The 25041-nt window shown below is 41.3% G+C and overlaps 1 protein-coding gene across 1 annotated transcript; it reads left to right on the plus strand.

The window, feature by feature from the left end:
* Nucleotides 1–373: 373 nt before the first annotated feature.
* Nucleotides 374–24691, plus strand: LOC142657783 (putative ferric-chelate reductase 1). Its single transcript, XM_075833162.1, has 16 exons — nucleotides 374–461; nucleotides 1461–1656; nucleotides 2193–2329; nucleotides 3984–4078; nucleotides 7576–7711; nucleotides 9252–9434; nucleotides 10800–10898; nucleotides 13909–14056; nucleotides 14155–14268; nucleotides 14922–15037; nucleotides 15564–15650; nucleotides 16844–16941; nucleotides 19540–19598; nucleotides 20650–20790; nucleotides 21627–21688; nucleotides 22792–24691. The coding sequence occupies exons 2-16, from the start codon at nucleotides 1461–1463 to the stop codon at nucleotides 22882–22884; spliced, it is 1764 nt and encodes a 587-aa protein (XP_075689277.1). The 5' UTR covers nucleotides 374–461; the 3' UTR covers nucleotides 22885–24691.
* Nucleotides 24692–25041: the final 350 nt, after the last annotated feature.

Here is a 25041-nt window from a genome sequence, read left to right on the forward strand (position 1 = left end):
GAAACACTGCTTCTGGTATTTTCATGGATTTGCTCTTCTGACGGAGCAGAACAACGGAAAGACAAACCTACCCGTACCTGCAGCCATATTTATTACTAATGAATTGGCTACTATGCAGAATGGGCCAGAGAATTTATTTTTAAAAACACACCGCAGCCATATTCTGTAGGCGCTGGAAGATCCCCCTGATTGACCATCTATAACATATTAGGTGGGTGGGAGGTCTTGTCTTATATTACAGCACCACACAACGAGCAAGCTGGAGACCCCTCAAGCAACGCAGCAGGGGCACCGCGCGTCCCATTCATTAGTAAACACGCCCACTAGCCAATGAGTGGTTAGGCAGGTGCTGTGACCGCGCCTTCCGTCCGCTAAACCACGCCCCTCCAGTGCCAGTGTCGGTGGTGCTGCGGGTGAGGAGGTCAGTGACGGTCTAGGGCTGCAGGAGGCTCCGGTATAAGGTATGTGGGACACGGAGCGTGACTACAGTGGTCGGGGGTACGCGGGGCAGAGCTGTGGCTTATGCTGTGCATTGTCCTCTCACATGTGCATTGGTGAAGGTGGCACGGAGCTCACTTCCTTGTCTGTGACTTCCCGTGTCATGTTTAGGTGTAGCTGTTACTTGGAGATGGCGTGAAATACATTTTTCTGGCTGCGGGATGGAAACCTCTTCCCCCTATCCGCTATAAAGCTGCCATATACATATATTTATAGTTTAACCGATGCCTCTCACAAAAATGTCAGAATCCTTAACAGGTGGTCCTGATCGCAACATTCTCAGTCCCAGACACTTGCAAAAACTGTTATCTTGGCTATCACATGCAGTATACAAGGCTGTTTTCCATAAAGCTAGTTGCAGAATTTTATCCTAGAACTATGCACTAAAGGCTGTGTACGCCTCTAAAATCATGGGGGGGGGGGGTCTGTATGCGTGCTGTGTGCCACCATATGCGCTGTGTGCCACCATATGCTGCCAAGTGGTAATCTGTTAAGTGCGTTGTAAAATGTATAGAGAATACTTGTATTCGACATGAAATAACGGTTCTGTAAAAAAATTTTTTTTAGGACTGTGCCTTGTGCTGTTCCTCTGTTGTTCCTCCTATAAATTCAGAAAGAAATTGACAACTTGGTGTTATCGGTTTCCTGGTCACGCCTCCCACTGGCAACACCCAGTTGGCAATTTATTCTCAACTTTCTACGAGGAATAACAGAGGAACGGCACAACATGGTTCTAAGAAAAGATGCTCCAGATTTATTTAATCGGGAATATAATGGTTCTTTTTTAAACCGACATGTCAGGAGGGGTGACAGGTCTTTAACCAATAATTTCCTATGTTGTTGTACGGCATCTGGAAATCAATGTCATATTGCATTTTTACGAAGATTATTAATAGAAAAATAATTTAGTGAATCTGCCCTGATATAGTGCTGTAATGTGTTTTTTTAATTTCTCTTTTTAGATGGCTGCGGTGGCTCTAGTTTTTGTTATCTGGCTGCTTGCTTGCTTCATCTCACCTGTAACCGGCTATCCAGGTGGGGATGTCACTGTAGCCTGCAGCTCCATGAGGCCGCAGCATAAACATAACCCTCAATCTCAAGTCATTCATAACATCACTGTGGATAAAACCATGTTTAATCCAGGAGATCAGATTAAAGGTAATTATTACGTTGCCAAATTCTGCTCTGAATTAACCTGATAATATGAGGCTGACTGATGTCATAATCTAGATCTGAAGGAACCTGCCTGGTTAGGTAACTTATTTTATTTAGACATTTACTAGTTAACTAGTTAACTGAACCAGATATACTTTACTAAGCTATTTTAAAAAAAAAAATTGGATTCGTCTTCGTTAAAAAATGTGCTTTGTTTTTTAGATGCATCATCTATGCATTTACTTTTAGAAGTTGCATCTCAGCTCTTCAACCCACACGTCACTCCAGCTGACAGACGGCTGTGCTCAGAGCGGCTCCTGTGGGCATCTGACACACAGGATCGCCCTACTAATGATCAAATATAAGTTGGTCAATTTATGACAGGAAAACCTTATTCCATCACAAATTCTCATTGATTCCTACGGGGGCAGGGCAGATGAAATTGACATCATTAATCGTCATCCTTCATCCATCCTCCCATTGAATTCAATGTAAATCTGACCGATGCCGAAAATAAATGCACTTTCTTTTCCTTTCAGTGACCCTGTCTGGACCACGCTTTACTGGATTTTTCATTCAGGCTCGAAATGCAAATAATTTAGACAGCGATGCAGTGGGCTCCTTTTCTTTAACTGATGATCAAGTTTCTCAGGTTTTGAAATGTGGAGGAGTCCAGGTAAAGTTTATCATACCTTATAGGAAATGTGTATGTAACCTAAACCTGTCATCTTATATATTGACACATTTCCTCTTGCTTTGCCACTGAACTGCTTGTATGTTAAACTATAAGGGTATGTTCACACAAGGCGGATACGCTGCATAAAGGTACACCGCGTATCCATCCTGGAACCCGCAGGAAATTCCGCCTGGAGAAACGCACAAAATTGTGGTGCAGATTTCCAGAATATCCACTAAAAAAAAGCTGACTTACCCCCTGGGTGTTGTCAAAAGCAACACATACCTCTATTCTCCATGCAGCCCTGCCTCCTGGGAAGATGCTACAACCCATGTGACTGCTGCAGCCTGTGAATGGCTGCAGAAGTCTCATGGGATGGAACGACATCCCAGGAGGCCGACCTGGACTGGGTACTCAGGTATGCGTGGCTACGACAAAATCCGGGGGTATTAACCTTTTCATTTTTAAGCCCAAGAATTATTATTATTTATTTTCTGATTTGCGTTTTTTGTGGTGGGATCGCAGATTTGCGCTGCAAAATAGCAACATTTGCTATTTGTTGCAGGTTTTACGTCCCAATGAATTCAATGAGGAAAATCTGCAACAAAGTAACAATTCCACAGCATAAATGACATGCAACGTATTAGGCTATGTTCACACGGGTTATTTTGCCGAGTTTTTAGACGTGGAAACCGCGTCGCAAAACTCGGCAAAAACGGCCCGAGAACGCCTCCCATTGATTTCAATGGGAGGCGTCGGCGTCTTTTTCCCGCGAGCAGTAAAACTGCCTCGCGGGAAAAAGAAGCGACATGCCCTATCTTCGGGTGCTTCCGCCTCTGACCCCCCATTGACTTCAATGGGAGGCAGGAGAAAGCATATTTCTCGCTGTTTTATGCCCGCGGCGCTCAATGGCCGCGGGCGAAAAACGGCGCGATAATCGCCGCGAAAATCGGCTTGCAGGGAGAGTAATATCTGCCTCAAAGTTCCAAACGGAATTTTGAGGCAGATATTCCTCCCCCAAAATACTCCGTGTGAACATAGCCTTAAAAGAACCGCACTGCAGGTAAATTTCTGAACCTTTTTTTTTAATCTTTTTCAGCGTGGATGAGACTTTTTCCAAATCTCATCTGCTCTGCTGCTACTGTAATATGCTGCGGATCCATTGCGGAAAATTTGCGGTGTTTACGCTTTGTGTGGACGTACCGTAACTACTTTTTAACTAAATGGCATTCTGTACGTGACGTGAGTTGATTACATTAAAATTGCCAGAGATCTATTACAGGTCTCTGGTGCCACCATTCTGGGACCTGGCCTGGACTCTACGATGTCTGACATTGATTAGATCTAGAAGAATTTTCTGCTTTCAGTTATTGGTTTAATAGAAACCTATTCTAAAAAAAAAGGAAGAATTTTGGATCATCCTTAATGTTTATAATACAAAAAGTCCATCATCCTTTCTAATATTTTAATACACCACATTTTCTGCTAGTTGCGGAAAGCGATGCTTCATTCCCCCAGAAGACGGGGAAGTGGCGTTCCTTCACAGTACATCCTGATCAACCAGTTTTACTAGACTCCGTGTATTTGTGGTGTTTTTCGTTCCAAAAACTGTCACAGGTGACTGCTTTGTGTAACCTAATGCTTCTATTACTAGGATTCTGCTGTCAGTCAGACCAATAAGAGGAGAAAGGAACAAGTGGCGTTCTATTGGATTGCTCCCAGTGATAGCCCGCAGCATATCCAGTTCCTGTAGGTCCATCCTAAAGGTTCATAGTAAAGTCCGTTGTAAATTCACAGTTGTATTTCCCTTTATAGACTGCTCAACTGTGTCAAAGATTTCATCATATGGCATTGAATCTGTTTTGTTGCAATATATGTAAATATTCCTAAAATGATTATTTATCCAAAATTTATTTAACCCCTAGTAATACTGGGTTTTCAGCAACTGGACCTGCAGTGTTTAGCTGGATGCTGGGATAGCCTCCTTTTTGAGGAGACTCGGATAGACTGGATAACCCCTCTATTGCGTGACACTAAAGCCTCATGCGCACGGCCGTGATTTTCGGGTCGGCCGGCTGCGGACTGTCAGCCGCAGGCCGCCCGCACATGCACATGGCCGCGGCCATTGTTTTCAATGAGCCCGGACCGCAGAATCGGGCCGTAATAAGACATGACCGTTCTTTCTGCGGTCCGGGCTCCCGGGCCGTGCACGGACCGCAAAAACTACGGTCGTGTGCACGGCCCCATAGAAAAGAATGGGGCCGCAATTCTCCCGTGGATTTTCGGGGGAATTGCGGCCACAAAAACACGGTCGTGTGCATGAGGCCTTAGGGTATGTTCACACGCAGTGAGCAAAATCGTCTCAAAATACGGAGCTGTTTTCAAGACGTTTTTTGTGGCACTTGCGATTTTCGCAGCGTTTTTTTACGGCTGTTTTTGGAGCTTTTTTCAATAGTCTACGGATAACTGCTCCAAAAACGTCCCGTTTTCGCGGCCGTTTTTTTACGCTTAAAAAATGCAGCGAAAAATGCTCCGTCGGAACAGAACGCAGTTTTCCCATTGAAATCAATGGGCAGATGTTTGGAGGCGTTCTGCTTCCGATTTTTCTGGCGTTTACGGCCCGAAAAACGGCCGTGTGAACATACCCTTACTCTACTCACACCGTCAAATTTATTTAATGCTCTGGTTTGACAACTGCATCAGGCAAAGAATTCCTTTTTTCTTTCCTGTTGTATAGGATGTTTTTCCTGCATTGTGCATTATCACTTTGTATATAGTCCTGTAGCCCCATCGTACTGCTGGATTAAAGGAGCTTCACTGTCAGGCTGGGTTCACACGACCTATTTTCAGGTGTAAACGAGGCGTATTATGCCACGATTTACGCCTGAAAATACGTCTCCAATACGTCGGCAAACATCTGCCCATTCATTTGAATGGGTTTGCCGACGTACTGTGCCGATCTGTAATTTACGCGTCGTCGTTTGACAGCTGTCAGACGACGCGTAAATTGACTGCCTCGGCAAAGAAGTGCAGGACACTTCTTTGGACGTAATTTTAATTTGATTCCAATGAAGAACAGCTCACAATTACGGCCGTCAAAGACGCCTCGCAAAATGTGAGTACGAGCAATTACGTCTGAAAAGACGGAGCTGTTTTCTCCTGAAAACAGTCTGTAATTTCAGACGTAAATGCAGTTTACGTGTGCACATACCCTAACTGTTGACCGCTGCAGACTGAAGCGAGCCATTGACGTGCGATAGTTCTGACTGTAATTTGCTATGGTTTTATGTAGCTCTTCTTCATACAGCTTTTCTTACGTTACAAACCAAGAGGTCACTGTGTAAGATGAACAGTACACGCGTGGCGTCCGACTTAAAACCCGTGTCCGTTCTCCACACATTTTACAGTCCACTTATTCTGATTCTATACATGCAAATTATCTACGTAGAAATATTGCAATGGTCTGGAGCTAGAGCCTGTGTTATTGCCAATAGCTGCATTCACTATTTTGTTGGGTTATGCTGGACCCATTTGATGCTTGGCTAAGCTTAGATATAACGCAATGCCTGTTGCTGCACCGTATTCTTGGAGCGCCCTTCTTTTTTTTTTTCTTTTTTTAAATGCTACACGATTACATTTCTTTACAATGTCTGATGTAAATGTTACACTACTCAGATTACAAATCACTAGATCAAGTTCTTTGTATACACACGGGAATGTTGGAAGACTTCAGCTCTGAAGTCTGTAGATTGTAAATGCAGCTGTGGCATATAATACACTCTCTGGCTCAGGACCCATACAAAATAAGTCAAGTTTTTATGCAGATTATAACTGCATGTCAACTTGTTCTCATGTATTGAGGCAAGGTTTTGTTTGTTCATTTTGGAGATTTAGATTCTTAGCCAGAGAATGGTAGGAATCTGCTTTACTAGCAAATCAGTTCTTTACACTTGCAAGTTGATCAGGGATTTAAGAGGCCGCATTCTTTACAAATCTGACAAATGTTGTTCCTTCTAAAGCTTGTAGTGTTTCACTGAAAATCTGTAATAAAAAGCTAAGCTAATGCATACTTGTCTGATGAAAAGAATATTCATTGGATTATACATACAGGGGTCATTATCTACCGTATATTGTCACAGGGACATTGACGATGCAACATATAACAGTACGGATCACAATAAAAGGCTATTAAGGCAGGCTGCTGGCGGCTATCCTGCATGGAAAGTGTAGTATTATATGGAATTGGAATAAATGGTCTATCCGGTAATACTTGGTCATGCCCAGTCCTCCAGAATGAGATCTACTCTTTGACATGGCATATGAATGTCAGAGGCAGCCTCATGGCTGGCCAAACATGAGATGTTTCTTGGCGGATCCTAATCAATGGGTGCAGTCTGATGGCCCCAAGTCTCTTATCAGTTGAAAGGCCAGACAGGCTAAATTTCAACCCTTTGGAGATAAGTCTTCAGAGGTGTCTGTAAGGGCCTGTTCACATCACCGTTCATTTCCGTTCCGTCTGAGGTTTCCGTCGGGTGGACCCCGCAACGAAAAGTGAAAGCACAGCTTCCGTTTCAGTCACCATTGATCTCAATGGCGACGGAAACATCGCTAATGCTTTCCGTTCGTCACCATTCCGGCAGGTTTCCGGTTTTCCGACGGAATCGATAGCGGAGTCGACTGCACTATTGATTCCGTCGGAAAACCGGAAACCAGGCGGAATGGTGACGAATGGAAACCATTAGCGTTGTTTCTGTCACCATTGAGATCACTTTCCGTTGCGGGGTTTACCCAATGGAAACCTCCGACGGAACCCTGGAACGGAAATGAACAGTGATGTGAACAGGCCCTTGGGGTGTGTCCCATCCGCGTTAGTTTCCGCTGAGGGGTTCTGTCGGAGGTTTCCTTTGGGTTAACCCCTCAGCGGAAAGTTAACCCGACGGAAACCTCTGGCGGAACCACTCAGCGGAAACAAACGCTGATGTGAACAGGCCTTTAGCCATTTTTTTTTTTTACGCCTCCTATTGAAACAACATGTTTGTTCTGCTGAGTTGAACAGGCACGTTTATAGGGAAGCGATTTTTCAGCCGACAGCTACCTTATGTGTATGGTCAAAGTTAACTGTTTGGCACTTTAGTAAGAGGAAATTCTGTTATTAAAATGGTTTTCTTCATTGACAGATTATTTTTACTGTTTTAGTTCTTTGCACCCAATTAACCATGCAAACTTTTTTTTTTTTTTTCCTTTAGCGCCACTGTTGTTGAAAAATATTCAATATACTGGGTGAAGATTCCAGGGCCAATTATTTCTCAATCCAGTGTTCCATTCATCTCCAACAAACCACAGACTGTTGCGCTGCCGGCCTTGTCCCCGCTTACAAAGGGGGTAAATACGGTCTACGTTAATTTGTTTTGAGGGTTTTTAGAAAAGAAAAAGTTACAGTATTTTTAATTGAAACTAATTAGCATAAATCTAAACTAGCTCATAACTTGCTCAAAAATGATAGTTTTTCAAAATAAAAACCACTGTTGTTCTCTACATTACAGCGCCGATCAGATTATGTAGGAGACAGGGCACTTATAATCTGGAGACAGAGCCTCTTTAAATAACTGACAGCATAATGTCCAATGCAATTCGTTGGGGCTAGTCACATCCGTTTTTGCCTTTTTTTTTTTTTATGGTCCGTTTTTGCGGCCGACTCGACCAATGATGTTTATGGGTCCGTGAAAAAAACGGATCTCACACGGACAACATCGCTTTGCTGTTTATTTATCACGCATCAGTTGCTAAAGAACCTCAGACAAAAAAGTAAAAGCAGCAAATGATTGCAGAGGAGAAACACGGACGAGAAAAACAGAACGCACGGAAACAACACTGACGCAACACGCACTGTCATATGCATGAAAAACTGCCCGTTTTTTTCAGACACAAATGGGACACGCCCGTGTGAATAAGGCCCAACAGTCTGTTCATACTAGCATCGTGACTGTTCTTTTTATAATCCCATATAATCTATTTTACCAGATCCTAACAAAACCCATTGACTTCTAAGGGTATGTGCACACACTAATTACGTCCGTAATTGACGGACGTATTTCGGCCGCAAGTACCGGACCGAACACAGTGCAGGGAGCCGGGCTCCTAGCATCATACTTATGTACGATGCTAGGAGTCCCTGCCTCGCTGCAGGACAACTGTCCCGTACTGAAAACAGTACGGGACAGTTGTCCTGCAGCGAGGCAGGGACTCCTAGCATCGTACATAAGTATGATGCTAGGAGCCCGGCTCCCTGCACTGTGTTCGGTCCGGTACTTGCGGCCGAAATACGTCCGTCAATTACGGACGTAATTAGTGTGTGTGCACATACCCTAATAGGTGTGAACAGAGCCTTATTCATGTGAAAGTCTTTTTAAACTTGGTTTCTCACTTCTGCAGAGGAAGAGCTTATAGGAAATTTAAGGCTGGGTTCCCACGGTGCAGATTTTGCCAAAACCAGAATTGGAACCAGGAGAGCAGGTCTATAAGGCCTTTCTTTAAATATTTTTTCTGTTTAGGTTCCGTTTCTAGTTTTGGATTATTAAAGAAGCATTCAAAATCTGCGCTGTGGGAACCCAGCCTAAGTCTTAAACCCCATATTTACTTTGCAATGGTGTGAACGCAGACCAAAATATTATCTAGTCTTTTTTTTCACATGAGTTTAATCTGCGTCCCTGCCAAATAAAGCAGACTTGTGATCCTGTAGTGAATGTTGTCTGGATACAAGTCGCATGGCTTGTATACTATACTATTATTCATGTATCGTGCAACACTTTGTTGTGCAGAAAACCTATTCCTAGCAGGAGGAGGTCACCAGGTGGCCACAAATGACTAAAAACCCATAAGATTATAAACTCTGTAGAAAAATAATGAGATGTTGTCTTTGCAGTTCAGCTCAACTGGATGTGGAAGCAACAAATTCTGTGTCAGAACCCCCTCCTCATGTGATCCCCAGAAGGATCTCCAGTGCTTCTTCCTGTCCTTCAGAAGAAAAGGTGACTCCATGCTGATAGAAATGAGTGGACCAGTAAAAGGATACTTATCATTTGCCTTGTCACATGACCAGTGGATGGTTAGTAAATACCTAATAATTTCATATTTTTGTCTCATTTGCTAGTGATCAAAAATTCTTAAAATAAGTCCAAACCGCTGTTTTATGCAAAAGAAATAAAAGAAAAAAAATTAGTGCTAGACTTATTAATGTAACAATAGTTGTATTTAGGAGAGGTCTATGGTTGTGGAGATTTTTCCTGGTTCTTAAATACACCTTCCCTGTTCATGGTCAGCAGCAGTACGGTTTCTTGCAGTATATTAGTCCAGGGTGAAATTTTAGTGCTAAAGAAATAAACTTTGGCTATTTTCTATCTAATGTTTATTATTCTTTTTCTCATTATTTCTGTTGCTTATAAAGTGGCAACATATTGTGCAGCGCTGTACAGACATTGTTGTCGCTCACATCAAGTTCTAAATGTAAATTACAAACACAGACGTTTGGGCCAATTTTATAGGAAACCAGTTAACTTACCAATATGTCAGTAATTGTGCTAACCACTGAGCCACCCTGCTGCCCATTCTTTTTATCTCCTGTTTTGTCCCACTTTGTCATGTATGATTTAGTATTCTTTTCTATAAAACTTGAGTTTCTTCAGGTCAAATTTTTTTTATTCCTTAAACTGTGTGCAGATGGTTTAACTGCAGTAAGATTAGTCACTTACTGATTTACTGTCTGTAGCTGAAATACCTCTGTAAACGAGTCTCGCATGCAGTCACTTGACCATGCTCCTGGTGTATATCTCCTGCTTGTGACTTCCTGTACACTGTATGTGTGGTTATCTACCCTCTCTCCAATCCCTGTGTTACAGGGTCACACATTACCTACCTTTTATCTCCACGGCTCCCTGCTCACCCCTTCCCTTTCTCTGATGGGATGGTTGTTTCACGGGTGTGACATATTGCAGAGTCTAGCAGCAGAACAACAGAGCTGTGTCTTAGTAGCCGACGGAGTAATTAAAGCTTTACCGTACAGATTGTAATAGAGGGGCATGCAGGCAGCTCTAAATATAGACCAGGTCTGTGAGAGCGGAGAGGCATTATGGAAACTAGTTCTGAAGAGGGTAATCCCGTCCACAGCAAGCCCTAGCAAATTGAAAACCGTGCTGCACAAAGATAGGCAACGTAAAGGAAAATAACTACTTCTGAGCCATAGGGGCATTATCTGGTGACTATTCCTACACATATAAAAAGTACTTTTCGGTGTTGGTGTTTTTTTATTTTTTTTTAGAAGCTCAGAAACCCCCTTTTAAAGTCCCTAAAACAATGAAGAGATTCTAAAATAAGCTCATTGGTGGTGTTTGCCCCAAAACAGGACATGCTAAAACTGACAACTGCTAAGTCTTTGGCTTTCTTGCTGATGACAATTGTTTTATGTCTTTTATAGGGTGATGATGATGTTTACCTGTGTGTGATTGATGGTCCGACTGTAAAAATAAACCCCGGCTACAATAGGGGGCGCTCACCTCCAGATGTGGCATCAGCGGTAATTACAGAAGATAATAATACAACATTGTCTTTTTAGATTGTGTTTTCATAAGAGCATCCATTTCTAGTACTAATGACAAACTTTGGATTTTGTGGCATGTCTTATAGGCAGAAAAAGGATGTTCTGTTTTCTGTGGAGTATTTGTCATTCTGTAATGTTAAAGAAGGGTTATATAATGTTCTAGTCTATAAACATTATTTCTGAGTTAGTAGCAATATCGAAAAGTATGTTTAAAAGGCGTTTCTACAAAAAGTAAAAAATACTTGTTCTGTTACATTATTAATCATTCAAATCTGGCGAGTTACGTAGTAATGCCGGTGTGCAGTTTTGCCTTTTAGATCTCTAGAAAACCACCTTAGGCCTTATTTACACGAGCGTGTTAAACGTCCGTGTGACGGCCGTCCCACGGACCTTTGTAATTCAATGTGGCCGTTCACACAGCCGTTGTTTCAACGGACCGTGTGAAGGGTCCTTGAGAAAATAGGACATGTCCTATTTTTTCACGCATCTCCATAGACTCTAATCTATGAGGGATGCGTGACATCGCGTCCCGCAGCGCAGAACACGGATGCGCCTCGGTCGTGAAAAACTGCAGTTTTTCAAGTCCGAGATGCGCAACACTCGTGTGAATCCGGCCTAAGTAGGAGCTCTTGATGTTGCCCAGTCCCCCTATAAACAGATATAATGTAAGAAATTCAGGAATCAAAACTTCTCATCTGGGGTATTAAACTTTGGGTGGTAACACTTAAAGAGGCTCTGTCACCAGATTATAAGTGCCCTATCTCCTGCAGAATCTGATCGGCGCTGTAATGTAGATAACAGCAGTGGTTTTTATTTTGAAAATCGATCATTTTTGAGCAAGTTATGAGCTAGTTTAGATTTATGCTAATGAGTTTCTCAATGGACAACTGGGCGTGTTTTTACTTTTTACCAACTGGGCGTTGTACAGAGGAGTGTATGACGCTGACCAATCGGTGACTAATCAGCGACATACACTTCTCATTGTTCCAGCCCAGCTTCTTTCACTGCACAATCACACTGTGCTGTGGATCATGCTGGGCTGGAACAATGAGAAGTATAGGACACTGATTGGTCACTGATTGGTCACTGGTCACGGATTGGTCAGCCTCATACACTCCTCTTCACAACGCCCAGTTGGTAAAAAGTAAAAACACGCCCAGTTGTCCATTGAGAAACTCATTAGCATAAATCTAAACTAGCTCATTTGCTCAAAAATGATCGTTTTTCAAAATAAAAAACACTGCTGTTATCTACATTACAGCGCCAATCAGATTATGTAGGAGATAGCGCATTTATAATCTGGTGACAGAGCCTCTGTCACCACATTATAAGTGGCCTATCTTGTACATGATGTGATCGGCGCTCTAATGTAGATAACAGCAGTGTTTTTTTGTTTTTTTTAAAAACAATCATTTTTGACAGTTATGTCCTATATTCGCTTTATGCTAATGAGTTTCTTAATGAACAACAGGGCGTGTTTTACTTTTTGGCCAAGTGGGCGTTGTACAGAGGAGTGTATGACACTGACAATCCGTGACCAATCAGCGTCATACACTTCTCTCCATTCATTTACACAGCACATAGCGATATAGCTATATTGCTATGTGCAACCATATACACAAACACTAACGTTACTGCAGTGTCCTGACAGTGAATATACATGACCTCCAGCCAGGACGTCATGTGTATTCAGAATCCTGACACTTACGCTTCCTGTGCTGTAGTGTCGGGATTGTGTTAGCGAAGTGTCAGGATTCTGAATAAACATCACGTCCTGGCTGGAGGTAATGTATATTCATTATCCGGACACTGCAGTAACGTTAGTGTCATAACTAAAAAACACTGCTGTAATCTTCATTACAGCGCCGATCACATCATGTACAAGATAGGGCACTTGTAATGTGGTGACAGAGCCTCTTTAAAGTGTAACTAAACGTTTGACAAACTTCTGACATGTCCGAGCACTGAGACCCCAACAATCACTCAAACGAAGCGGCAGAAGTGATGGTGTGAGCGCTCAGCCGCTTCGTGTCTGTTCAGCTTTTTCCAGATAGCCGATGTATCGGACTACGGGCTCAAAGACTTTCTATTAAGTCCTTACTCCGATACATTTATTTCCGGAAAAGGCCGAATAGACACGAAGTGGCTGAGCGCTCACACGAGCGCTTCTGCTGCTTCGTTTTAGCAGTTGGTGGGTGTCTCCGTGCTCGGTCCCCCACCATTCAAAACTTCTGACATGTCAGAAGTTTGTCAATGTTTAGTCACCCTTTAAGCAGGGAGAACATGTGCCCTGCTAGTTCTCCCTTTCTTTTGCTTTCATACCATCCAAGCAATTACCCAGCAATCCAGGACCGAGAGTCCAGAAGCAAACCAGTCTTGCTGTGTGATTTGGCAAATAAGGAGGTTAAGAAAAAAAATTAAATGTGGCGTCTCCCTAATAAATAGTTGTTTTTTTTGTTTTTTTTTAAAAAAAACACGAATGTAGCTGGTTTGTGAAATTTTCCTGTGCTATAAGAAGAAAACATCTCAGAATAATTTTTTTGTTTAGTGTTCTGTTGAACCTGTGTAAGGGTGTGTTCACATCAGCGTTAGGGTACCGTTGATGGGGTCCGCTAGACCTTTCAGTCTGAGGAACCATTCTGTTTGCATTACCATTGATTTCAACTGTAATTTTTCTGTTGCAAATGGTTTCTGTTCCGATTGTTTTTTGTGACGGAAACAATGGCATAGTCCATTGCGTTATAGTTTCCGCCAAAAAACGCAAACCTTACGGAACGCAAACAAACTAAAACCATTTGCAACGGAAAAATTACCTTTGAAAGAAATGGTAATGCAAGCGGAAGCTATGGTTTCTGTTGATGGGTTCCTCCGACGGAAAGGTCTAGCGGAACCCATCAACAGAAGGGTGACGCTGATGTACCTTAGGGCTCGCTTACATTTTTATTCGTCCCTCTGCTAACCCAAATATGTACTATTTGTACTGCAGGACGTTCTTCGTGATATTGGATGGAGGATAGAAGATGGAATTCTTCAATGTTCTTTCCGCAGAGACCTTCATATCCCAGATTTTCCAGAGCGGTTTCCGCTGGACCGTAGTTATTATATATTTTTAGCTGATGGGGATGCTGATGATGGTATGTAGATATTCACCTTTTATTATTGTTTCCTATTCATATTATAACCAATTCTAAAAAATAGAGAATTAATTTATTTTATCTTTTTAAAATTGAAGGACTTATTTACAGACATCTCCGTCAGCCTCTGGTAACCAGCAAGATGCATAATATCGCAGACTCTATTGAGGATGTTGGTGGATCACGATCCCCTCTGCTCGTTAAGTTTCATGGTCAGTCAACTTCTGTTTTTTTTTTTCTGATCTTATGTTTTTGTGTAGAGGTAGACTTTGTTTTGAGAGGTCCATAGAATGTATTTTCTGAGGCTTACACAGAAGAGTAACTTTGCAGTGTACTCAGTGTTCAGACTTGGTATAGCGCATTGATAGCTTTACATTACGATAGAAACCCATTCAATATTCGAGAAGTACATATTTGAAATTATATTTTTTCTAAAGACCATCAAATGGGAAAGAAAAACTAATCTGACCCAGGTACTGTAAAAAGCATTAACTTGGGCCTCAACCAGCAGTCCAACATCACCCACTCATATTGTTAGGTCCTGACCAATGACTTCCGCTGGCATTTATTGCAGAAGATCAAGACTGATTCATCATGGATTCTTTAAAAACTGAGCCCTTCCAACACTTCGATTTACTGCACTTTCGCAGGTGCCACAAGGAGCGATGTTGAAGATTGACTCATGCAAGGAAAAACACAAAGTCCAGTCTTTAACTCTCCTTTAAGTAGAAAAGGCTCTTTATAGGCGAAGCATGGGGCCATAATGCTTCAACATGTGCAAGATCTCACTTGACCTTGGTTGGTCAAAACTAGAGTATTGCAGCCAGTTTTTATTTACCTCTCTTTGTTCTGGTTTCCTTGTTAGGTGCTATGATGTTCATTGCCTGGATGACTACCGTCAATATCGGTGTACTTGTCGCTCGTTTCTTCAAGCCTGTCTGGCCAACATCTACTTTGTTTGGGGAGAAAATTTGGTTCCAGGTGTTTTTTCCTTTACCATAAATAAGTCAAATGTTGTGACTAGGTCCACTTTCAATATTTTTGTATTGTAGACCGTATCGATGGCCGATGCCTACTAATCAGTATGTGCCAGAATTCTTTTACAAATTGCACCAAAAAAAGTACATGGAGTGCAGTTTTAGTCACTTTTTTATTTTTTGTTTCCCATATAACTTGATGGCTTTGAAAAAGGTCTAGAAAAAGGGTGTGACCAAAGTTGTAAAGTGGACCAAACTTAATAAAGGTGTTCACAATTTTTTATTTTTTTTTTATCATGTAAAATACTGCCTTACATATATGGCAGCCAAGAGGTTTTGAAAAGTAAAGCAATGTGTCTAACCACAGAGTGATTTTCGTATTAACCATTGTTAGTTCTTCGGTATCACCAAAGCACAATGGTTACTTAGGTAGAAATTCTTACTATACGTAAAAAAAAATTGGAAGGTGCATGTATAGTTTTAAGCCAACTATTTTAGGTATTTCTGAACCTTTCTTACTTTCTTACCAGGTGCATCGCATTCTCATGGTCGCCACAATGTTACTGACAGTTGTAGCTTTTGTGCTGCCGTTTTTGTACCGTGGGCACTGGAGCGCTGTGAGTAAAACACGTCTACACTTGAAGAAAATGTCTGTTTTGTGTTTAAAAAAAAAAAGTGCAATGTGGTACAAATTTTAGTGTGTGTGTCCTAAACAAAAGAAATATATTTAAAAAAAAAAAAAAAAAAAGGCCTTCTAGATCTGCTCTCCTAGATCCAATTCTGGTTGCCGTTTACAAAATGAAGGCAAAATCTGCAGCAAATCTGCACTGTGGGAACTCCGCCTTAGGTATGTTCCTATAAGCAGGATATGCTGCAGAATTTCCGCAATTAATGTTATATGGTAATTCTACTGCATTCACAGTAGCAGATTTCTGCAAATCTCAGCCGCACACTACTGAAAAGAACACCGGAAAGTCAGGTGGAAAGTCTTCTGCTGTGCGCCTTTTTAAATCTGCAGCATGTCTCTTTATGCTGTGTATTCTGACCGGAGATGCTGTGTGTTTGGTCCGTAGACTTGAATGGGGAGCATATAGTCCACACTAAAATACGCAGGTTGAGTTTTGTGGTTTACACAGCATTTACACGGTTGTTGAAATCCGCAGGAGAAAGTAATGTCTGCTATAATGAATGCTTTACGCTAAATCCACAGGTAAAAGCGGCACCATTGCGTTTCCATAGCAATATGCGAGGCGAAAATGCAATATTTGCTGCGCATTTCTGAGACTGATTTTAGCTTTATTTTTATTGTTTTTTTAATTCTGCTGCAGAGTATATCCTGCCTGTTGGAATATTCCCTTCTAGGTGTTTATTCCACTACACCCTATAAATGTAGCTGTGTAACGTGAACTGTTCGGTTGTGTGAGTTTTTGCATGCTTTTTCTTTTGCAAAACTAAAAACCATAGTCAATCTTTTTTGTTTTTGGTGAAAAAAAAATAATGAAGTTTTAAAACGACGCTTTAAAACCTGTATGATGCGTAGGAACTGTTCAAAAGACAAAGTTGGTCAGCACCTCCTAACAAAGTGAAATCAATGGGCAGGTGCCAATCGGCAGTAACTGCAATACAAACAAACGCGAAGATGCAGGCGCTAATATATATGCAAACGTTTAATATTTTCGATATTTTAATTTGCATCACTGCTATATTTATTATACGTTTACATGTAATGTTCTTAGTGCACTAAATCACAGACCAACCTAGAGACCTTGCAATGTTAATTTTCTAATAGTGTATGTTCTGTTTGTTGCAGCGAGCCGGTTATCATCCATATTTAGGTTGTGTGGTCTTGGCCTTGGCAGTACTCCAGCCGATAATTGCTGTTTTCAGACCTCCACCCTGCAGTCACAGGTATGAAACCCACCACTACAGTAGAAATTGCTATTACGGCTAAGCTTTATACACTGTATAATGGAAATTGCACTCTTAATTTTTGAATGCGTGCTGACTTCATTTAATCCAGACCTAAAGAGTAACTACACTTTTATTACATTTTTGATATGTCATAGAGACATATCAAAAGTTTGGATCGTGGGGTGAGGTTCTATGTAGGCCGTCTTCAGCCTGACTAGGAGCGCTGATCCCAGCCGAAGGAGCAAAGCGCTCAGCTGAGCACTTCTTCAATTTCGTTTCAGAAACGGTGGGGGTCTCAGGACCTGGAACCCCACCAATCCAAACTCTTGATCTCTGACATATGAAAAGTGTAGTTCCTAATTTAATCAAATTACAGTTTATTTGGACTTCTAGGGGGTTGAGGCAAAACTCATGACCGGGATCATTTTTTACCTCCATGACGAACGTCTAAATTGTCTACATCGTTATAAATATTTTTGGATATTAATTTTCTAAGTCTGTAGGAGTTTTCATGGTGTAGCACAAGTCAATTTACAGCATTATTTGAGTCAACTATTTCTGGCCATTTATAGTTTAAATAAATTTAGTTAGATTAATGTTGATTTTAAAATGTCCCATTTCAAAAATTGAATATGTTAATTTAAGTACTGAGTGTTGTAATGACAGAACCCTGATTCTGAGCCCTTTTACACTGGCAGATTTTGTTGCCTGGAACGCGTGCCGATCGACACCGTATCAAGTTGATCAGCGTTTAGCTGTATGTACATGGAGCAATCATTAATACTGTGTGTGAAGGAATGATTGTTCGGGCACATACGGTTTAATTATTGACGGCAGCACGTCCCTGTCTACACTTGGACTCACGCTGTCGAGAACCGGATCTTTAACGCTACCGTTAAAATCATTGATCGGCCAACAAACGAGCAATCGATTCTAAGCTTACACGGGCAGATGATCGAGAGTGATCATTTGAAAGTCTGCTCGTTTAACCGATCATCTGCTCGTGTGAAAGGGCCTTTACTGGTACATAAAATAAAGCAGTTTCAAGATCCTATCTGCGTGGAGCTCAGTATCTCGTTTCTGCAGTTTATTTTATCTGATACAGTAGGATTTCTTATTATTTGACATGGGTCAACCTGTGCTGAATGAGGTATGAAATTGTTCCATAGAGTGAGATCCCCTTGATAAATACTGCTAGAATTGTCCACCTCTCTTACCAATTTAATGGTCTATGAACCATGTCCTCCATTTTCCCAAATTATTGTCACTGTTAAAATTTGGCTAAATTCAGTACATTTTACTTAATCTTATTTCTAGTAAACTTGTGAAGTGCTGCGTCATAAATTGCTAAGGGAAATTGACCTAAATGAAGACTTACATTTGCTGCTTGGTTATGTAACGAACAATCATTTCAATTAAAACAGATAAAAACAAGGACATTTATGCAAAAACACCGAAAAAGGCCATACTTACAAATGGACACAGCCAGGTCAGAAACGCTGATGAACGCGAGTGAGCAGGTGCTTTAAATAATAGCCACTCCCACTAGTCTTGAGGGGAGTGGTATGTGGTGCATGGGATGTGTAGTAAGAAATAATAAATTAATAGTGTATGTGCAAGTGTAATAATGTAAGTGAAATATAGGGGGCAGTAATGAGTAAAGTGCCTAAAAAATAAATGAATAATGGGATGCAAGTGTGTGAAACATGGAGGGATAGTGTGTAGGTCATGAGGCGCAACGTGACTAGCCAGGTAGAAGCCTATTTGTGACGCCTTGATAATTCATAGAGCGGGCTACCCTGCTTGCTAGGCCAAACAACAACACACCATGCTCTCCCAGCATCAAAGACCCGGCTGTGTCCAAAAGAAGCGAATATAAGTAATAATGAAAAATACCTGGGGTATTAGTGATCATTTTGGCCAAAAGGACGCAAGCTCGCAATCCACGACAAGGATCCCCAGACTAAAATTGCTAAGGGAAATTGACCTAAATGAAGACTTACATTTGCTGCTTGGTTATGTAACGAACAATCATTTCAATTAGACTGTATTATAAGGATATAGATGTATTAGAAAAACCATTGCATGACCGGTTATGCATGATAAAGGTTATGTTGAGTTTGTTTTTTTTAAATTGTCGCCCTTACCTGCTCACATACCAACTATTATTTTTTTTTTCTCCTCCGCACTGTAATTTAAAAGGGCAGCCATTGAGTGTGATACAGCGTCATAAAAGTCCAGTGATTCCTGGTAGTCCCTCATGTCAGTAGATTCTGGATGTGCGCAAAGTCTCCATTCAAGCAAATCATGTAACTTGTGACATCCCATCCAACGTGGCAGGACATAAAGTGCATGATATAGCAGGTGCCTGGAATTATTCCACTAGTCACCAATGAGCATCATTACTGCCTGCGTTCTGGACCTAGGGAACGCCACAAAACAAAGTAAAACGTAGAAAGTTCCATAACGTTTTATTAGCCTGTTAATTAGCAGCATTTATGTGAAATCAGAAAGCCCCTCTAATATCTGAATACTTGGGTTAGTGAAATACATTTCAGCACTACTTTATGTAATAATTGATGCTTTTCCATGTAGGAGGCCGTTCTTTAACTGGACACACTGGGGAATTGGTACAACTGCCAGAATAGTGGCCGGTAAGTTATCCTTTAGAATTTGGTTTGTATGTCCCACTATTTATTTATTTATTTTTTTTTCAAATAAAGAAAATCAAACTGTTTCATTGGGAATACTCCGCTGGCAATATTTACTTAGGGACTTTGCTTTTTTAACTCTATTGGTCTCATATCTAAGGCTGTGTTCACACAGAGTTTTTTGCAGGAGGAAAATGTTTGTCCTTCCTGCACGTCGTTTGCCGCGTTTTTCGCCCGCGGCCATTGAGTGCTACGGGCAAAAAACTCCGCAAAATACGCTCTCTGCCTCCCATTGATGTCAATGGGAGGTCAGAGGCGTAAAACGCGCGAAGATAGGGCATGGGAGGCATTTTCGGCCGGTTTTTGACGAGATTTGCGGAGCAGTTTCCGATCTAAAAAGCTCGTCTAAATACTCCGTGTGAACAGGGCCTAAAGCCTCAAGGGAGTTTTCTTATTCTGAACTCTTAAAACAGGTCAATTGGATTTCTACTATAAAAGTGCGATCATTGGACGTCCCAGGCAGCTTTGGCATGTCTAATTGTCAGAATGGATGATCTTAGGCCGCTGCTCTAGTTCATTGATACAAATGACCATGGTATCGCCTGCAATGGAGTACTCTTGGGGTCAGAAAGCAATTCAGAATGGCTCTGACCATTGTTTCCAGTTTTTTGCTCTTTGGAGAAAGACACTTGACTCCACTATCACGTTGAGCCAAGTGTCTTTGTCCAAAAAGCAGTAGCTGGGAGCCCCATCATATTGATAATTGGCTGCTAGCGGTGGTGCCTACTTGTTTCCAACAGTAAGTGAGGAGCATTGGGGAGTGCATCGGGACCCAACCTCCCAGAAATCCACACGTTGTGTGGTAAATAGAAACTTGGTCTACATTGACGGAGTGCCTTGAAGTTCACGAGCCTGCTGCAAAAAGGGGACACTCTTCGATTGTTGGTTAATATCCAGTTAACCCTTCTCCTTATACTTTGTAGGAATCCATAGTAATAGAGTCACTTTGCTTGTAATGAGTTGTGTGTCTTTATACCGTAATTATTTCTTCTAGTGGTTGCAATATTCCTGGGAATGGATTTACAAGCTTTAGATCTCCCAGACCCCTGGGACACCTACACCATGGTTGGATTTGTTCTGTGGCATGTGTGTGTAGACATCTTGCTGGAGGTCCACAGCTCCTGTCTGCAGAAAGGTAAGGTTGATGTTTGTAATCTCTAATTTAAGACTGAATCATTTTATCTAAATGCACAGCCAGATAAAGCTGTAGTCCATGAGAACTTTGGAAACATTCGCAGCATTCCCGTAGATGCCTGTGGTCCCAGTAGTGTCACAGCTAATAAAAGGAGCACCGCTGGTGTCATGATATCCTGGTCCTGGGAATGTATCTATATGTCCGTGATGTAACCAGCCCCTTGTGAACTGCACAAACTGTCCTAGTGATGTCAGTTTCCTAGTAAGTGGATACTCTGCATTCTCGTGGTGAAGAATTTGACTACCAAAATATATTCCTACGTATGTATCCTAGGATTGTGCACCCTGACATGGAAACAAGTGCAGCTGTAAAAAAAATAATTTAAGCAGACTTTTTTTTTTTTTTTGGTTACACTTGCAGTGGAATATCACACAGGACATAATATACCTCATTAGACGGATCTTCTTCACCTTCTAGATGCCTGTAGTTACAATTTCCCTAGGAGTCTGCAGTAAAAGAATAAATAGAAGACCAGTAGGAGGGGGATGCAGCTGCAAGTACGGTCTGTGAGAGGGGGATGCAGCTGCAAGTACGGTCTGTGAGACTGCATGCTGTGAGCGGGAAGGGGCTCTAGAAGTGGCGGGACATTGTTGGCTCAGATCACTGAGCTTTACATAAGAGAACAAAATGTAAAAAGGAAGGCCCTAATATATGTTCTGTACACAAATTCTGTTTGCACTACATACATCTACAGCTGATTAAGGGGATATTTTTATTTTTTGTAACGCCAGACATGCTTTAAACTTTTTTTTTTTTTTTGTTACCATCTTTTTCAGGAAGGGGAAAGCTAACCGAAGACAGAATAGAGATTCTGAAGCCATCCATAGCTAAAGATGAAGTAAGTGTTTCACATGCTGTGTGAATCTACTTACTATTACGGCCATATTATGGCTACATACAAGCTACGAGTTGTGTAGAGCTGCTATACGGCACCCATAGAAATGTATGGGACCGCACCGTACTGTTTGCCTCCTGAGGTATCATGTGGCTGTTCACCCCTAGAGTTATTTCAAGGAGGCACCATACAGCGGTAGACCGAGTGCCTATGACTTGGTAGTTGGTAACTTAGGACCTCCGTATGCAGCTGTATTTGCTATAAGTGCACGGTTCTGCTGTGTAAATGAGGTCTTACTATTGTGCATGATGTTGGATGTGCATATTAAATTGTCCGTTTCCCATGTGGAAACCTTAACTGACGTATAAATCAATTACTGGAAATTCACAGCCTTACAAATCCCTGCGGCTTCTTTGTCCCGACATATACAGACAAGGGCTGTTTTTAGTTAAACGGGTGTATCCTGATGGATTCCCAGAAAATAACAGGAATTGCTGCTGCCCCTCTTATTAGAATTGTTCCCTTTTAAAAGCAAGTATTGTCAACTATGCAGGTTTTTTTTTTTAAGCATTAGTATAGGGCCACCAAATTCATACTACATCTTGGACTTCGTTCACATCTGCGTCAGGGCTCCGTTCCGACGTTCCGTCTGAGCTTTCCGTCGGAACGGAGCCCTGACAGACACAACGGAAACCATAGGTTTCTGTTTCCATCACCATTGATTTCACTGGTGACTGATCCGGTGCCAATGGTTTCCATTTGTCTCAGTTGTGCAAGGGTTCCGTCATTTTGATGGAATCAATAGCGTAGTCGACTGGATCTGGTTTTTTTTTTCACGGTTATGTGAATGTAGCCTAATTTTGCCTTGGAGTATTAATTTATGACGAATTGTTCTAGTAGAAATGTAGTCCCTGGAGATAAAACATTGGCAAGCTTTAGCATTATTTGGCTAAATTATGTCCATAGCTGCTGAGGTGAAGACTTCTTTATTTTTTTTTTCCACCACTTGCATTTCACAAATGGGTCAACAGAGGGAGCTCTCTTGTTACTGTATTTTCTGCAATGTTTGCACTATCTTGCTAAATATGCTATCTTTACATTTTCAGGGCCACACCTTCAGGAGGATTGTGCTGACCATCTACATCTGTGGAAACTTTGCCTTTTTGATAACATTCTTGGCTGCAATTAACCAGCTTTGAAGAAAGATAGATTTTTTTTTATTGCTGCTATACAGGCCAGTTTTACTATGCAAACCAGTCTTCTCTACCTAACATGTACCCTCTGATGGTCCATGTAGACCCGAATGAGATTATTTTATATTCCCAGGACCATTTACTTTTGCCTTCAACTATGCCATAGACTACCAAGTGCCTTAATGAAATCCATGGTGCCAGAGATGGCCTGGTAATTACCGCATGTGCCTGCAATAATGGGTTTGCTGTTTTTAAAGGGAAAATATTGGTAATGTGCTTTTTTTTTTTTTCTAATCCGGATTTAAAGGAAATCTCCAGGAAAAACTGGTACTGTGTTATACTTGGTGCAAAGCCTCAGGAGGCCGTGCACGACACTGGGATTCAAGGAACACTTTAGAGACACTGTCATGCACCGCCTCCTCAGGTTCTGTACTGGGCATAAAAATGTATGAGTTTTGCCTGGAAAGTTCCTTTTAACAATTCTATAGATTTCAGTCACAGAGGATGCATTAAGACTGTATTCGAAAGACTTGCTTCTCTTATCTCAGTGTATATAGGGGTCAATTGTCTCCTGCTTCAAATATGGTCATAAAAATATTGGCCATATTCCGTATCCTCCACCTTCCATTTTGCTTCCATTAAACCTCAAAAATGCATTATTTATTGTCTGGATTATAAATAGCATTACAATATTGTGGACTACTCAGCCAATCTTGGCGTTGACTTGAGGAGTCTACCACCTTACAGGAGGCTGCTCTGTCAGCATATCTTCTAAAGCTGACCCGAAGATAAGACCTGTATAAAAAGTGCCTTTGTTCCATCCAGGATTTCTGTGCGGAAATTCTGCAGCACTTTTTTAAAGATTTTTTTTTTCTTTTCTGCAGCATGTGAATGAGATTCGTTCAAATCTCATCCACTTTGCTGCTACTGTCATACCTTGTGGAATTTACGCACGGAAATGCCACATTATTTGCACAATGTGGGAATCCTGTGCTTTATTTGTCTGGAAGATTATTATTATATTTTTTTTAAATTGGCCTGGCCGTAGACAATACTTGTCATCGCAGGCTATGTTCACGCTGGCGTTCTTCTCTCTTTTGTCACTTTTACAAAAAAAAAAAAGAAGTCAACTTTTCAATTTCCAAAGGGAACGGTCAAATTGAAGCCTTGACCCAAGTGAGAGCCGCACCTAAAGCTACTTGCACACTTAACAATCTCTTTGATTAGTTTGTTTCCAAAAATAGTTTTTAACGGTATCTGTAAATGTTACATGTCCAACATTTTACAATACATGTGTCGCTACGATAGGTAAAAATTTAGAAAAATGTCAGCATATGTACAATGATTGTACCAATGGAAATGTCCGCCAGATACTCGGAACAATTTTTTAAACCAAAGATATTTCGTTTTTGTTGTGTAAAATTGCAGTGTTAACGGGCCCTAAGAGAAGTGCATGAACCAGTGTGGTTACAGGTTTAGCGCTAGCTCCTAACTTTTACAACTGAAATAAATGGCTAGGCACACCAAGTAAGTGAGCAATCCATGCCCTAAATTTTGTGAATGATTTCAGTGGACACATGAATTTTTTTCATCAGTTTTTGGTCATTTTGAGAACTACAGATTTTCCTTGAAAGAGGTTGTTTTGCCAGTAGAACCTCAAAAGAAATGCATTTGGCAACGTTTAGCAGATTGTATAACGCTGGGGTCTCTGTACAATCCACTTACTTATGAAGTGATCGAAATGAAATCCCTTTGGTCATCTGAAGATGGTCTATTAAATATCGATTCTATTAAATTATATTTATTATGTAAAGTTTTCCTTCCACTTAATAATTGTGTCTCAGAAGTGTTTTATTAAACCTCTTTACTTACACCAAGATGCATGATGTTGAAATTGAAGTTCGGGTTAGGCATTCTTTAAAGGTGTAGCTAAACGTTTGACAAACTTCTGACATGTCATAGTGACACGTCAGAAGTTTGGATTGGTGGGGGTCCGAGCACTAAGACCCCCACCAATCGCTAGAACGAAGCAGCTGAAGCGCTCGTGTGAGCGCTCAGCTGCTTAGTCTTTATTCAGGTTTTTCCGGAATGCTGATGTATCGGAGTGCGGGCTCATAGACTTTGTATTGAGCCCGTACACCGATACATTCTTTTCCAGAAAAA

This window comes from Rhinoderma darwinii, chromosome 7 (assembly GCF_050947455.1).
Source record: "Rhinoderma darwinii isolate aRhiDar2 chromosome 7, aRhiDar2.hap1, whole genome shotgun sequence".
NCBI classification, from domain to species: domain Eukaryota; kingdom Metazoa; phylum Chordata; class Amphibia; order Anura; family Rhinodermatidae; genus Rhinoderma; species Rhinoderma darwinii.